The sequence below is a fragment of the Marmota marmota genome, unplaced genomic scaffold (assembly GCF_001458135.2).
Source record: "Marmota marmota marmota unplaced genomic scaffold, marMar, whole genome shotgun sequence".
Classification (NCBI taxonomy): domain Eukaryota; kingdom Metazoa; phylum Chordata; class Mammalia; order Rodentia; family Sciuridae; genus Marmota; species Marmota marmota.
The window spans coordinates 7,786,031-7,799,184 of NW_025999944.1; the positions used below are offsets into that span (position 1 = coordinate 7,786,031).

Sequence of the window (13,154 nt, forward strand, 5' to 3'; positions counted from 1 at the left end):
TTTTTTTTTTTTTTTTTTTTGATACTGAGAATTGAACCCAGAAGTGGTTTACCTCTGAGCTGGACCCTCAGCCTGCTGTGCCTTAATTTTGTTTTGAGGCAGGGTCTTGCTAAGTTGCCCAGGCTGGCCCTGAACTTGTGATCTTCCTGTCTCCTGTCTCAGGGCCTTGAGTAGCTGGTATCACAGGTGTGTGCCACTGAGCCTGGCCCTAATTCCATCTTTATACCAGGCCTGATCCCAACCATCTGGACAGAGCTAGACACAACTGGGCATCCGTTAGGGGCCACTGTCGCCTAGGGAGAGGGGTGGGAAATATCAGCTCTGAGGAGGGAGAGATGAAGAAGCAGCTCTGAGGCCAAAGGTTTAACCTGCCCTGGGTTAATCCTTCTGATGCGTCACTGCCCATTGTCATCGCCAGGCTCCCTAGGCAGACTCCAGGTAGTTCTCCAATTTGGGGAGCTACCCTGAATCCCACCCTGGAAAAACCTGAGGTGAGAATTTGGGGTGGGGGAATCTGCCAGTCTGCCCCTCCCTGCTTCCCTGCCAGGGGTGGGGTCCCTGACTGTCCCAGCCTGAGCCTCCTGGCCCAGGTTCAGGCTGTCCGCCCCTCTTGGCGGGCAGCCTCCTCCTGGCAGTCTGTTCCAGGTCAGGGGCAGAGAGGGCCCCCCAAAGCCCCCTCCTCTCCCCATTCCCCTTCAAGCCTTTCACAAAAGCAGCCCACGCCCCCCCACAGCCCACAGCCCACAAGTCCCTCTCCCCGCGGGACCTTGCCTGTCCCTTTCATGTTCCCGCTGCGGGGGGACCTCCCCTTCCACAGCCGCAGACAGCTGCTTGTCAGCCGGCCCCTCAAGCATGGCTGTGGTTCAGCCTGCCGCCCCCCTTCACAGGGGGGTGAGGGGGCACTTCAAGGGGGAAAGGACAGCCTTGCCACCTTCCCCGAGTCCTGAATGGGGCCTCAGCCAGGCCATAAACGCCCCGGCCAGCCGCACCATTGTGCTAATTCCCCTTCCAGAACAGGTTGGGCCACCCCCAGCCCCCTCCCGGCCAGGCTGGGGGCTTTCTTCTTGCTCTCCCTGGATGTGTGAAGCAAAAGGCCTGGAACGGGGCTACAGCAAAAGGGGGAAGGAAAAGGGGGGGCGTTGTCTCTCTCTCCCACCCCCCCACTGCTTCAAAGGCAGCCCAGTCCCTTCCCAGAGAAAAGGCATTTACCTTCAAAAAAAGTCCCCACTGGATAGGAAGAGAAGCCGGCCTCTGGCCTGGGAAAGCCAGGCGGTCTCTCCCCAGAGCGGTTCTGGACCAGTGCATTTTAATAGCTGCACTTTTATGGAGGATCACAAAAAAAGGACGAGCCATGCACAGGGGGCTGAGGCTTGGGGGTGGGAGGTGTGCGTGGTGGGGGGGTGGAGGGCAGACTTGGGGTGGGGGGAATGTGAAGAAGCAAACCCTGAATTCCATCCCAAACAAATCTTTGGGCTTGACCTCGTTGCCCTATAGGTAGGGAGTTGCCCCACCCCAGCTGGGCATTCCCACTGTGCCCACGGGACCCCGCTGGACATCTGTGGAGGTGGGAGGTGGGAAATGGGGGGATCATACAAGTGGATTTGCATCAAAACCTGTCCTTTCAGGTGCTTGCAGGCTCAAGCCTCACCTGCGCCATGACTGTCCCCTCCCCTCAACTGCTCCTGGGCTCCATCCCTGGAGTCTTGAGAGCATGTACACTTAGCCTTTGGGGGAGCCCAGTGCAGAGGGATGGACAGAGAGGCAGAGACTCAAGGGGAGCAGCGAGGGTCCTCAGAGGGAGACCTCAGATTAAAACCTCCCTATCTATCCCCAAGGCTTTCCTAGTCCCCTTTCCAGTCATCCCCCAAAAGCTGATCCCCCAAACCTCAGCACCTTCTAGATGCTGGAGAGGCCAGAGCCTGCCTGTACCAGAGGCTCAGAGACCTCCTTCTCCCTCTCTTAGGTGCGGTGGGGGAGCTGGGGAGTGGGGGCGCCTACCTGCGTTTGACAGCAGAGAATCAATAGCTGCAAGCACCTGTGAAGGGGACAAGGCAGACCCAAGTGTGGGTGCCAGTGGCAAGCCCAGGGGTGCACCCAGGCCCCCCCAGCCCCCCATCCCTGCCGTGCTCCACCTGCCCCCACCCTGCTCCACCTGGCCCAGCCCACCCAAATAGGAGTCGGGGAGACAGGTCTGCCCCGGGGCTGGAAATGGCAATAGGAGTCCAGTCCCAGGCAGCGCACTTACAGAGTGAGGTTGGGCAGCAGGCGGGCGGCTCCCATCGCTGGAGAGACTTCTTGGGGCGGTCACCCCCCTGCCCCCAAACTCAGGAGCAGATGTGGGCAGGCCCCAGGGGTAGTCCCAGAGAAGTCAAGGTCTCTCGGAGCCACAGGTTTTCAGGGGGAAGAAGAGAGAGAAGGGAGGAGGAGGGAGAGGAGGGGGAGGAGGGGAGGAGGGCGTAATTGGGAGACTGAGGTGTGAGGTGTCCACCTTCCCCGCCAGTGAGGCTGCAAAGCCGGCGCTGGTGGGGGCTCCCCAGCTCGCGCCCTCTGGGCTGCCAGCCCCGGGCTGGGTTACCCAGGCGCAGGGATGGAGCTGCGGGAGCCTTCTCGATTGGGAGGCTGGCCCCTGCAGTCAGTCTCCTGCTTTATTCCTGACCCTTCGGACCTGCCTTACTCCGTGCGGTGCTGGGCGTGTGGCAGGCAGGGGAGGGAGGGCGCCTTCCCCTCTTAGGGTCAGCTGCTCCTGCCCTCAGGTTTGGTGCCCCATCTCCCCGAGGGTGAGGGGCAGGTACTGAGCTGGGACTGGGGTCGCGGGTTCTGGCTCAGGGTGAGAATTCCCAGAAGCAGCCTTAAAAGGAGGAGCCTCCCTCCAGGGGGCAGGGGTGGGCTTGGCTTGAGCAGCCGCTGGCGCTGTCTCTCGTCACCCCTAGCCACTGGGAAGGAGGGGTTAAGGCCATCCAACCCTAGCAAATACTGGGTGCAATGGGTTGGGCTGGAGGTGGAGGGTCTTGCAAGGACCCGAATGGAGTCACAAAAGCTGGCCTGAGATGGAGAAGAGCAGGGTACATTGACCTGAGCCACTTTTCCAGGGGGACTCTGCAGTCTTCTCTGAGAAATGGGGATAACAATGCCTCAGGGTGTTGGGGGACCAAATGAGAGAGCAGCATTTAGGAGACTTCAAAATCTATAAAGCATTCTGAACCTTACTCTTGGCCCGAAAACCAGCCCCATTTACTCTCCCCAGCCGCTCAGGCCCCCACCCGACCTCGAGGTCCCTAGCACTGCGGGGCTGACCTCCAGGCTCTCAGCGCTGTGCTGGGCCAGCTCACGTTTCACACCCACATTTACAGATGAGAAAACTGAGGTACATTGGGAGGTCACTTGCTCAAAATGAGCCAGCCAGTGGATGGAGTGACCAGGTGAGTCCATGAACCCTCTCCTCTGATTGTGGGCTGTGCCCTCCAGAGCCCCAACCCCATAGGTCTTCCTTGTAGGGGCTCAGAAGCCTTTCTGTGTTTTAAGATGACAGGGAGGTCCTGAAAGCTGATGGCCAGGGAGCTCTGTGCTGTCTCCTCCCTACAGAAAGGGGATGTTGGTGACAGTGGGAGTGGGGAGTGCAGGAGGGGGTCTCTGAGAGAAGCCCAGGTCTCAGCTCTGACTCCCTGGAGTTCTTGGTGCCCTGGGAAGGGAAAAGGGAAATGCCAGGTGTGGGTTCATTTGCCTAAGGAGCTGACTTTTAGGGTGAAACTCTCACCTCCAGGTTCCTCTCACCTTTCTGAGCTCCAGCAATCCACAAAGTGGTCTGCCACCCTGGCCACACACACAAACAAGCCAAGCAGCCCCCTCCAGGGCTCCATCCAGCTCCAGCAGGGGGCTGTCCAGCTCCGCCCTCCCCCGGCTTAAGCCCCAAGCAGGGGGCCCAGGAGTAAGTTGCCTGAACTGGTTTAAGGAGGGTGGAGGCTCAAGTAACCTGGGGAATCCAGGGCTTTGGGATCAGATTCAAATGGCATCAAAACTGGAAGCGATTTTAGAGCTTCATGATCTAGTTCAACCGATCATTCCACAGATGAGAGTCAGAGTGGGTTGGTGTCTCACTGCTGGTGTCTCATGGTGGGGCACGACAAAAGGCCAGATGCTCACATCCTAGCACAGTGCCTGCTGTTCCCTGACCACACCCCAGCCCGCCCACCTCTCGCCCCCTGCTGAGCCATCCTCTGCACTCCTCTTCCACATTCTTCCCATTACTCCAGGCCTGTTTCAGTCTCTGCCTCTTCCAGGAACCGCCCCCAGTGTCTCTCCCCATCAGATTCTGTCTTGATCCCTTGGGGAACCTCTGCCTTCATGCCCAAACCCACCAGCTCCCAGAGAGGGTGTTAGAGGCCACCTCCAGCCAACCTCCAATCCAGGGGTCAGGTGGGGTCGCAGGCACAGATTCCCAGGGCTCAGGTCCTGGTGCTCCACGGTGGTGGTGTCCGCTGGTAGAGGAAGGGGAGTCAACCTTATGCCCTCAGGGTTCATTCCCCCAGGGGACAGTGGGATTTGTTCAAGGCCTCTAAGCCTGAGCTCCAGGTTCTTGTGGGTGGGGACAGGGTCTGCCATTACTGGCCCAATCTCAGCCCAGGTCTCCATGGTAACAGATGCCAGCAGTCAAGATCGGCTTTGGGGCTCAGCTGGAGGCTGGTGCCAGGGGGCTCTGGGGCATGGCAGAGTAGCCTGCTTCCTAGGTGAGATCTCTTTGTCTCCTTGTCCTGTCCATTTGGCATTAGGAGGCCTGGCTTCTGGTTCAATTTGCTCCTTTGCCCCCAGGGGAGAGTCAGTGGTGTGCCCCAGGTGGGGAGCCACAAGGCCTGGGGTGCTGTAGGCAGGGACCTGGGTCTTTTCCCATCCCCTTGCTTGGCCTTCACAGCTGTGTGACCATGTCAAGTCCCTTTCCTTCTCTGGTCTCAGGTTCCCAGTTCATAAAAGGAAATGGCCACTACTAATGTTGTCAGAACTGCCACCAGGAAGGTCAGCTGAGATTTGTGATCATTTTTCAGATGACTGAAAAGTCTGAAGTGCTGCAAGAACAGGGGAAGGGGGCGGTGACCCTCGTGGCTCAACCTCAGTTTACCTACACTTTGTTCGACTTTATCCTTCACTGGAGCTGGGGGAAAGGATGAGGGGAGAAGGGTACAGCTCATTAGCATTGGTGGTGGGGGGGCTTACAGGAGGTGATAAGGGAAGTGAGAAGTAGCCTGGCTGCACAGCTAATCTCCACCCCCTAGTGCCAAGTTCAACACCCCCCAACTGGGGCCGTCTAGCGCCTGCTCCTCCCAACAGCCAGCTGCTGCAAACAGGAGCCCACCTGCATATCTGCCACTTGTCAGCGCCTGCTTCAGCCCCAGCTCACCCTTTTCCTGTTGAAAGCGGGAGGGTTAGGGCAGGGGAAGGGAGAAGGGCAAAGGGCGCCCTAGGAATGCAGACTGACCCCCATTTGCCAGTTGATACCTACTGTGTGTCTGCAAATAAAAATCAGATGCTCGCTGGTTATCTGTTCAGAGCCCTCCTGTGAGGATCCCCAGGGCTCTCGCCTGGGACTGGGGGAAGGGAGCTGGGGGAAGGGAGGAAGTCCCTGCTACATACCTTCAACTATGAAGAAGCTCAGCCATCTGCTAGACTGTCCTTTGGACTCAATTCTTTTTTGGTGGGATGGCTACTGGGACTTAATTTTTTTGGGGGTACTGGGGATTGGACCCAGGGGTACTTTACAACTGAGCCACATCCCCAGCCCTTTTTATTTTTTGTTTTGAGATAAAGTCTAAGTTGCTTAGGGTCTTACTAAGTTGGTGAGGCTAGCCTCTAACTTTCGATTCTCTTGCCTCAGCCTCCCAAGTCTCTGGGATTACAGTTGTGTGCCACAGTATCTGGGTGGACTTAACTAATTCCTGTCCTCAGTTTCTGAAGTTCCTCACATACTTCCTAACCAAATGGCCCTTCCTACCATGGAAATTAACCTATTTACTTCCTTCAAAGCATTGAATGGTAATTGAAATTACAGTGTTGACTTTTGTTTTCCACTATATCAGAGGCGACTTGAGGGTAAGGAATTGGTTTTATCCATCCTGTATGGCTGTGGCCAAAACCAGGCTCAGTGAACACTAGCTGCCTACCAAGGGCCCGAGGAGCTGACCAGAGTCCCAAGCCTTTTGCTGACTTTCCCATGCAGGTGTTCAAGGACCTGACCTCCTGGGACCTGCACCTGGGGCTCCCAGGCAGCTCTCTGCTGCCTTGCTTTAGGCCTGGCCCACGGCATGCTGGGAGAAACCCTGCAAGTGCAGTCCCTAGAGGAGAGCCACCTGCATGCCTGCCTGTATCAGGAGCTAAGCCAGGGTCAGTAACCCAAAGCCACTGTAGCAGGCCTGGAAAAGGCAGGAGGACAGGGCCATGCAGTGGTCATTCAGGCCACTTCCCTGCTGTCTATTGGCTTCACTCCAACACTTTCTGGGCCTTGTTCAAGTGGCCCATGGGGCTCAGCACCCTCCCAGAAGAAGGCCGAGAGAGTAAGGCCCCCTGAGCTGTTCCCCCCACTCCCGTGGGTGCTCTGTACATTTGACGGCTGCCTGACAGGAGGAGGGCAGGGGGAAGAAGGGAGCTGGGGCCCTGGGGACAGGCCCTTCTTGGTAGCACAAGCAGGTAAATCCTGAAGCTCTGGGCAGCTGGCAGGCTGAGGGCCTGGCCCCAGTGCCCTGGGCACCCTCAGGGCCCATGTGCTGCTCGAGGCTGCCCTCTACTGCCCTCTACATGGACAGCTGTAGTCGGCGAGCCTGCCCCAGGAAAGAGGAGAGAGGTCCTGACAAAGCAAACTTTATTGTGGCCCTGTGCTCTCGGGCTCTTCTCTCCAGGGCCTCTTGAGACCGCAGGGTTCAGGGTGCGAGGCTCCTGTGGGGCCCTCACAATACCCTGTCACATTGAGGCTCAGGTGAAGGGGGCTGGTAGGGGGACATCTGCACCCAGAGCACAGAGGGAGGAAGACCCTCTGTGCGGTGGGCTTGAGGCCCTTCTTCCGTCACTGGGGCGAGGCCATCCTGGCTCCTCACTTCTTGGAACCCAGCTTCTTAGATCTGACTGTGGGTTTGGCCTGTGAAGATGAGGGAAAGCTCCCGTCTCCACTTTCTCCCCCGGCCTGGGCGGCCTCCCAGAACACAGAGGCTCCCCGGAGGCCAGCCTCACCTGCTGCCACTCACCTTTCTTACAGGGCTCTTCTCTGGAAGGCTGGACCTGGAATAGGGTGGGGTTGGCAAGAATTGGGGTCACAGGTGGGCAAGATAGCTCAGCCTGATGCCAGTAGCTTGGGTCCTCCTGAGCCTGAATGGTCCCAGGAGACAGGGGCCTGGGCCAGGGGAGGTGAAGCTACTGGGTCCATTGCACCCTGGCTGCCACCAGGGTCCTGCCTGTCCATTTTTATTTAAACAACCTTTTTTTTTTTTTCTTCTGACAGCAGGGAAGTGGCCTGAATGACCATTGCATGGCCCTGTCCTCCTGCCTTTCCCAGGATAATATAAAAATATAAAAATAATTCTAACTGCATCACACATAAATAAAAGAATAGGGGTGGGGTTGTGGCTCGGTGGTAGAGTGCTCATCTAGCATGGGTGAGGCACTGGGTTCGATCTTCAGGACCACATGAAAATAAATAAATAAAAATAAAGGCATTGTTTCCACCTACAACTAAAAAATATTTTAAAAAATAAGAATAAGTTATTTATAATTTTCTTTACTTCCTACCAATAGTAACACTTCAGTGGACTTTTTTCTGTAAACTATTTCTAAAACTATGTGAAATAAAATAAAAATAGTTTGATATCTCTTCTTTGAACTATCAATAATTTCTCTTGTTATAAGCTTCAAAAGCATTATGTGGCTAGGCATGGTAGCGCATGTCTGTGATCCCAGCTACTTGGGAAGCTGAGATAGGAGAATCACAAGTTTGAAGCCAGTCTCAGCAACTTAGTGAGACCCCCCCCCTTTTTTTTGTGACCCTGTCTTAAGGAATAAAAAAGGGTTGGGGATGTGGCTCAGTGGTAAAAGATGCCTCTGGGTTCTGCCGCCAGTACTCTCAAATAAAATAAAAAAGGGATGTGGTGGAGCTCTGAGGTGGTAGAGTGCCTGTGGTTCACTCTCAGGACCAAAAGAAAAAAAAAGAGAAAGGGAAAGGGGGCGCATCATTTAGTTAACTTTTATGTTAGTACACATTTATAATGCTTGCATTTCTCTCTACTTTTATTTTATTTTATTTTTGGACCTGGGATTGAACCCAGAGACACTTAACCACGGAGCCACATCCCAGCCCCTTTTTGTATTCTATTTAGAGACAGAGTCTCAGTGAGTTACTTAGGGCCCCCGCTAAGCAGCTGAGGCTGGCTTTGAACTTGCAATCCTCCTACCTCAGCCTCCTGAGCTGCTAGGATTACAGCTATGTGCCACTATGCCTGGCTGCTTTTACTAGTATTTGAATAATGCCACGATGGTATTTGAATACTAGTATTTGAATCGTGCCATGTGTATAATTTCTCAATTTTTTTAAAAAAAATATTTATTTTTTAGTTGTAGTTGTACACAATACCTTTATTTCTATGTGGTGCTGAAGATGGAACCCAGGGCCTCGCACATGCTAGGCGAGCAGCGCTCTACCACTGAGCCCCAGCCCCCCACCCCCCCATCTTGAACAGGATTCCTTGCAGGGGAAGAGAACACCTGCATGCCTTTGAGAGGGTTGTCCCTTCACTGCGCACACGCCTGCTGGGCCTGCTCTTTCCAGCACAACACGCCTCAGCCAACGACTTCTGGCAAATTTAATAGATGGAAAGAATTACCTTTCTGTCTCCTCTTCTTTGTCCAGCTTTTTTTTCTGGAAACCAAAACCAAGCATTACTAGAAGAGCCAGGGAAGGACCAAGGGCCGGAGCAGACTCCCAAGCCCCACATAGTCCCAGCTGAGCACCTGGCAGGACTCGGTGGCAGTAGCCTTGGCCTGTCCCACAGGCTCGCCTGGGAGCCTGGGCCACATGCTGGAGCCCAGTCCCTCCCAGGTCCTATGCAGGGTCCCACCTCAGTGAGAGCATCTATGCTCCTCCCCCACCTTGGCAACGCTGGTCTGCTTCTGCAGTGATGGCCGCTTGACTTGTTTGACAGGCGTGTCCTCTAGAGACACATCTGCCTCATCGTCATCCTCTTCCTCTTCTTCCTCCTCTTCCTCCTCCACCTCTTCCTCCTCCTCCTCCTCTTCTTCCCAGGGTAGGTCTGAAGTTTCTGTGATGGTGTGGGCAAAGGGGCAGGGGTGGGGGAATGGCGGAGCTTCTGAGCAGCTGGGTGACACCTGCCTCCTGTCCCAAGACTTGTGCCCCAAGTGTGGTCCTGAGGGGATCCTGCATGGAGCTGAAGGTATTAGCCTACCCACTGCCCAGGGCCTTTCTCCTCCACAAAGTGGGGGCCAGGGTGGGGCATGGGACCCTGGAAGCCCCCAGAAGGTGGGCATGGGAGAAAGAGGGCAAGGCAGGAGGACCACACACCATTAGGAAGGGGTGGGGGCGAACACGAAGGTGGGCAGAGAGGGCGAGCAGATTCCAGTGCTGGTGACATGGTCCCCAGCATGGCACAGTTGAGGTGGTGGGATGGAGCAGAGCTGGGGCCCAGAGGAAGGTGATTAGGTCTTGGGGTTCCACCCTCACGAGTAGACTAATGCCCTTAGCCTAAGGGAAGTGGGAGATGCCAGAGGATTTTGGGGAGGAGAGTGCCCTGAGAGAGAGGCACAGCTGGACAGAGAATAGGCCAGTGGAAGGGGTCTCGAAGGGGACAACGTTATACCGAGCTGTTTCCTACACTGCACAGCTTCAAACTGAACCAGCAGCCAGGTCTGGGGTGGTCCTGTGTACAGGTGTTTTGCTAAGTGCTCCTTCTGACCACCTCATTTATTCTTGAAACTATTCTTCAAAGATGAAGCCAAGGGAGGCCCCACTCTCAAGCTACAGATGAGGGGCTGAGGCCCACAGAGGACCTGGGGCCAGGACACTTGCCGTGGCCTTCTACTTCAAGCTCCAGGTGATCCTGTTGCCTTTGGGGATTTTGTCCCTCAATTTAAGAATCTCTCAAATGTCTGAGTACCCAGTATGTCCCTAGTCCTGTTTGGCACCATACCCTCAAACTTGCCCACCAACATCATACTTACCATAACATTCCTGGCCACTGAGAAACACAGGCCCTGAGCCAGCCCGGAGGTGAAAAGTAACTGGAGGAGAAAATTCTACTCCTGTCATGGCGACCTGCAGTGGAAGGGATGTGGGGACAGGAGCAGAGGAGACAGGGTCACTGAGGTTTGGCAGCTGCTGTGGGCTGGCCTAGGTAATACTCAGATATGCTCCTCCCACCACAAACGCTCATGGGCTGTGTGGACCTTGGTGCCTGCTCCCTTTCTGCTGAGGTGGGCCTTGTCCAAGATGGGAACCTTATAATCTCGCTTCAAGACCACAGATTGCCTTCCAAGATGAGGGGCAGCTGTTAGAGAAGTCTGAAGGCTGTGGTCTGACTTGGGACCTCCTGTGTGCAAATTCATGGTTAGGCCCCAGAACCCTCTGGTGCAATGGTATTTGGCGGTGGGGATTTGGGAGGTGATTAGATTCAGATGAGGCGAAAGGTGTGGAGGGTTCTGGTGGGATAGCGCCCTGACGAGAAGAGATACCAGAGGGCTCGTCTCTCCTCTCACACTGAGAAGGGGGCTGCCCATGAGGGAGAGGACCCTCACCAGAGCCCACCCACTTGGGCACCTACTGTTGAACGTCCAACCTCCAGAACTGAGAAAATCAAGCCGTCTCTGGTACCTTGTTAGGGCAGCCTGAGCCGAGTAACGTGTTGACCAAATGTGAAAATGCCACGTGGGACATGCAGAACAGCTTTGGTTTTATGAGAAATATATGGATATACATCTGAATAAAGGTTAGAAACAGTTAAAGAACTAGTGATAACTGTCGGAGGAAAGTAAGGTATTTATTATCTATACTTTTCCAAATGTCCCAAATTTCTTTCTTTCTTCTTTTGAGACAGGGGTCTCACTGTGTTGCCCAGGCTGGCCTTGAATTCTTGGGCTCAAGTGATCCTCCTGCCTCAGTGTCCTGAGTGTTAGAACTAAAGGAACACACCACTGCACCTGGCCCAACTTTTCTAGAATAACAACAACTTATATTTTTTGAGCTTCTACCATGTGTTAGGTACCATGATAAACATTTTACTTGATTTATCCCACTTAAATCTACCCCCCCACACCCCAACACCCATGATAGAAGTACTGTTGTTTATAGAAGAGGAAGCTAAGGGTTAGAGAGATCCACTTAAGAGTTTGTGATCCAGCCAGGCACAGTGGTGCACATCTGTAATCCCAGCAGCTCAGGAGGCTGAGGCAGGAGGATTGTGAGTTGAAAGCCAGCCTCAGCAAAAGTGAGGTGCTAAGCAACTCAGTGAGACCCTGTCTCTAAATAAAATACAAAATAGGGCTGGGGCTGGGGCTCAGTGGTTGGGTGCCTCTGACTTCAGTTCTCAGAACTGCTCCACCAAAAATTAATGTTTCTAGCCTACAACGAGGAGGCGAAGGCCCCTCCAAGATCTTAACACAAGGGCTATGGGGAATGTTGAGGATTGGGGCCTAAAAAACCCCAAACCAACCCCCTAAAACTAACAAACCCACTTAGCAGACTTGAAGAAAGATAACGGAAGTGCCAGTGCTGGGAGAACCTAAAAACCCTTAGCTGTGTCTCTCACACCCGAAAAGGCTGCATTCACACCGTGGGTACTGCCAGGCAGGAAGTTGGAACAAAGTCCTAGCCTTGGGATATTTCTAGAGCAAATGGTAATGCAAACACAAAACCACTCCACTGGGACACCCCCCAAGCCAGGCCACATGGAGAGCTTTCAGAGCAGAACAAGCAAACCAAACCCCTGAAGATGAGCTCACCATGAAAAGTCACAACTCAAACGAGAAACAACCCTGCCGGAATTGGCAGAAAGAGGCAAAGGACTTCAGGTTAGTACAACCAAGGAGTCCAGATAGGAGAACAATGACTGAACACTTCAAAATAAACCTGGTTATAAATGTAAAAGTGGGAAACAGAACCATTAAAAAAACCCATGAAAGTAAGAAGCAAATGCAGTCACAAGGCCATGAAAAATAGGAGCATTAAAATAAAATGATCAAACGGTAAAAAAGTAGAATAAGCCAGTGGAAGCAAGAATTAGTAAGACAGGGCTGGGGTGCTGGCTCAAAGGTATAGTGCTCACCTAGTGTGCGTGAGGCACTGGGTTTGATCCTCAGCACCACATAAATATAAAGATATGGAGTCCACCTATAACTATATAACTATAACTAATATATATATGAATTAGTAAGATGAAGTGATGCTGTAAAGAATTACTCAGTACAAGCCGGGCGTGGTGGTGCATGCTTGTAATCCCAGTGGCTTGGGAGGCTGAGGCAGGAGGATCGCAACTTCAAAGCAAGCCTCAGCAATTTAGCAATGCTCTAAGCAACTTAGTGCAGCTCTGTCTCGAAGCAAAAAATAAAAAGGGCTAAGGGTGCTGTATCTCAGTGGTTAAGGACCCCTGGGTGCAATCCCAGGTACCAATAATTAATTAATTACCTAGTAAGAGGTAAAGGAGAGATTTCAAAACTATGAAAGATTAAAAAAATTTTTAAATCCTATAAATTAAAATAAAACAAAAAACAGAAGACAAAAATATGAAAGAAAGGTTAATACATGGGAAACTAAATGGGGAAGGTCCAACATGCATCTAATCATGGTGTGCTGTAAAGTTGAAAAATTATAATTTGAACCATTACAAGTTGGGGGCTAACTTTGCAATTATTTTTTAAAATTTTAATTAAAAATAAACATACATCACACAATAAAATTATAAGAATCCACTGAAAATCCACAAGAATAATAAAATTTTAACACACTTCTTTTGGTAACTGATAGATCAAGGAGATTTAAAAAGTAACGCAGGTTTGAATGCTTAATACACTTGATTTAGCAGACACACATAGAATCCTATGATACCACCATGTATTTGTCTATATGTCAGGTATCAACAAATACCAAAGAATAGATAGTCTTTTTTTTTTTTTTTTTT

The 13,154-nt window shown here is 52.9% G+C and overlaps 2 protein-coding genes across 8 annotated transcripts in view; both read right to left on the reverse strand.

The window, feature by feature from the left end:
* Fgf17 (fibroblast growth factor 17) overlaps positions 1–2,382 on the reverse strand; it is a 6,791-nt gene extending 4,409 nt beyond the window's left edge. For both annotated transcript variants that reach the window (XM_048801633.1, XM_015499519.2), the window contains exons 1-2: positions 2,246–2,382; positions 1,999–2,035 (exon numbers count right to left, since the gene is read on the reverse strand). In XM_048801633.1, the coding sequence (XP_048657590.1) occupies positions 1,999–2,035; positions 2,246–2,280 (72 nt within the window). In that variant the 5' untranslated portion in view covers positions 2,281–2,382. The remainder of the gene's footprint in view (positions 1–1,998; positions 2,036–2,245) is intronic.
* Positions 2,383–3,517: 1,135 nt separating this feature from the next.
* The window catches only part of Npm2 (nucleophosmin/nucleoplasmin 2), a 29,002-nt gene continuing 19,365 nt past the window's right edge, over positions 3,518–13,154 (reverse strand). For 4 of the 6 annotated variants that reach the window (XM_048801627.1, XM_048801629.1, XM_048801628.1 and 1 more), the window contains exons 6-10: positions 10,204–10,297; positions 9,118–9,287; positions 8,853–8,887; positions 7,224–7,257; positions 3,518–3,679 (exon numbers count right to left, since the gene is read on the reverse strand). In XM_048801627.1, coding sequence (XP_048657584.1) covers positions 3,518–3,679; positions 7,224–7,257; positions 8,853–8,887; positions 9,118–9,287; positions 10,204–10,297 — 495 coding nt within the window. The other 2 variants (XM_048801631.1, XM_015499521.2) reach the window with 2 other exon arrangements.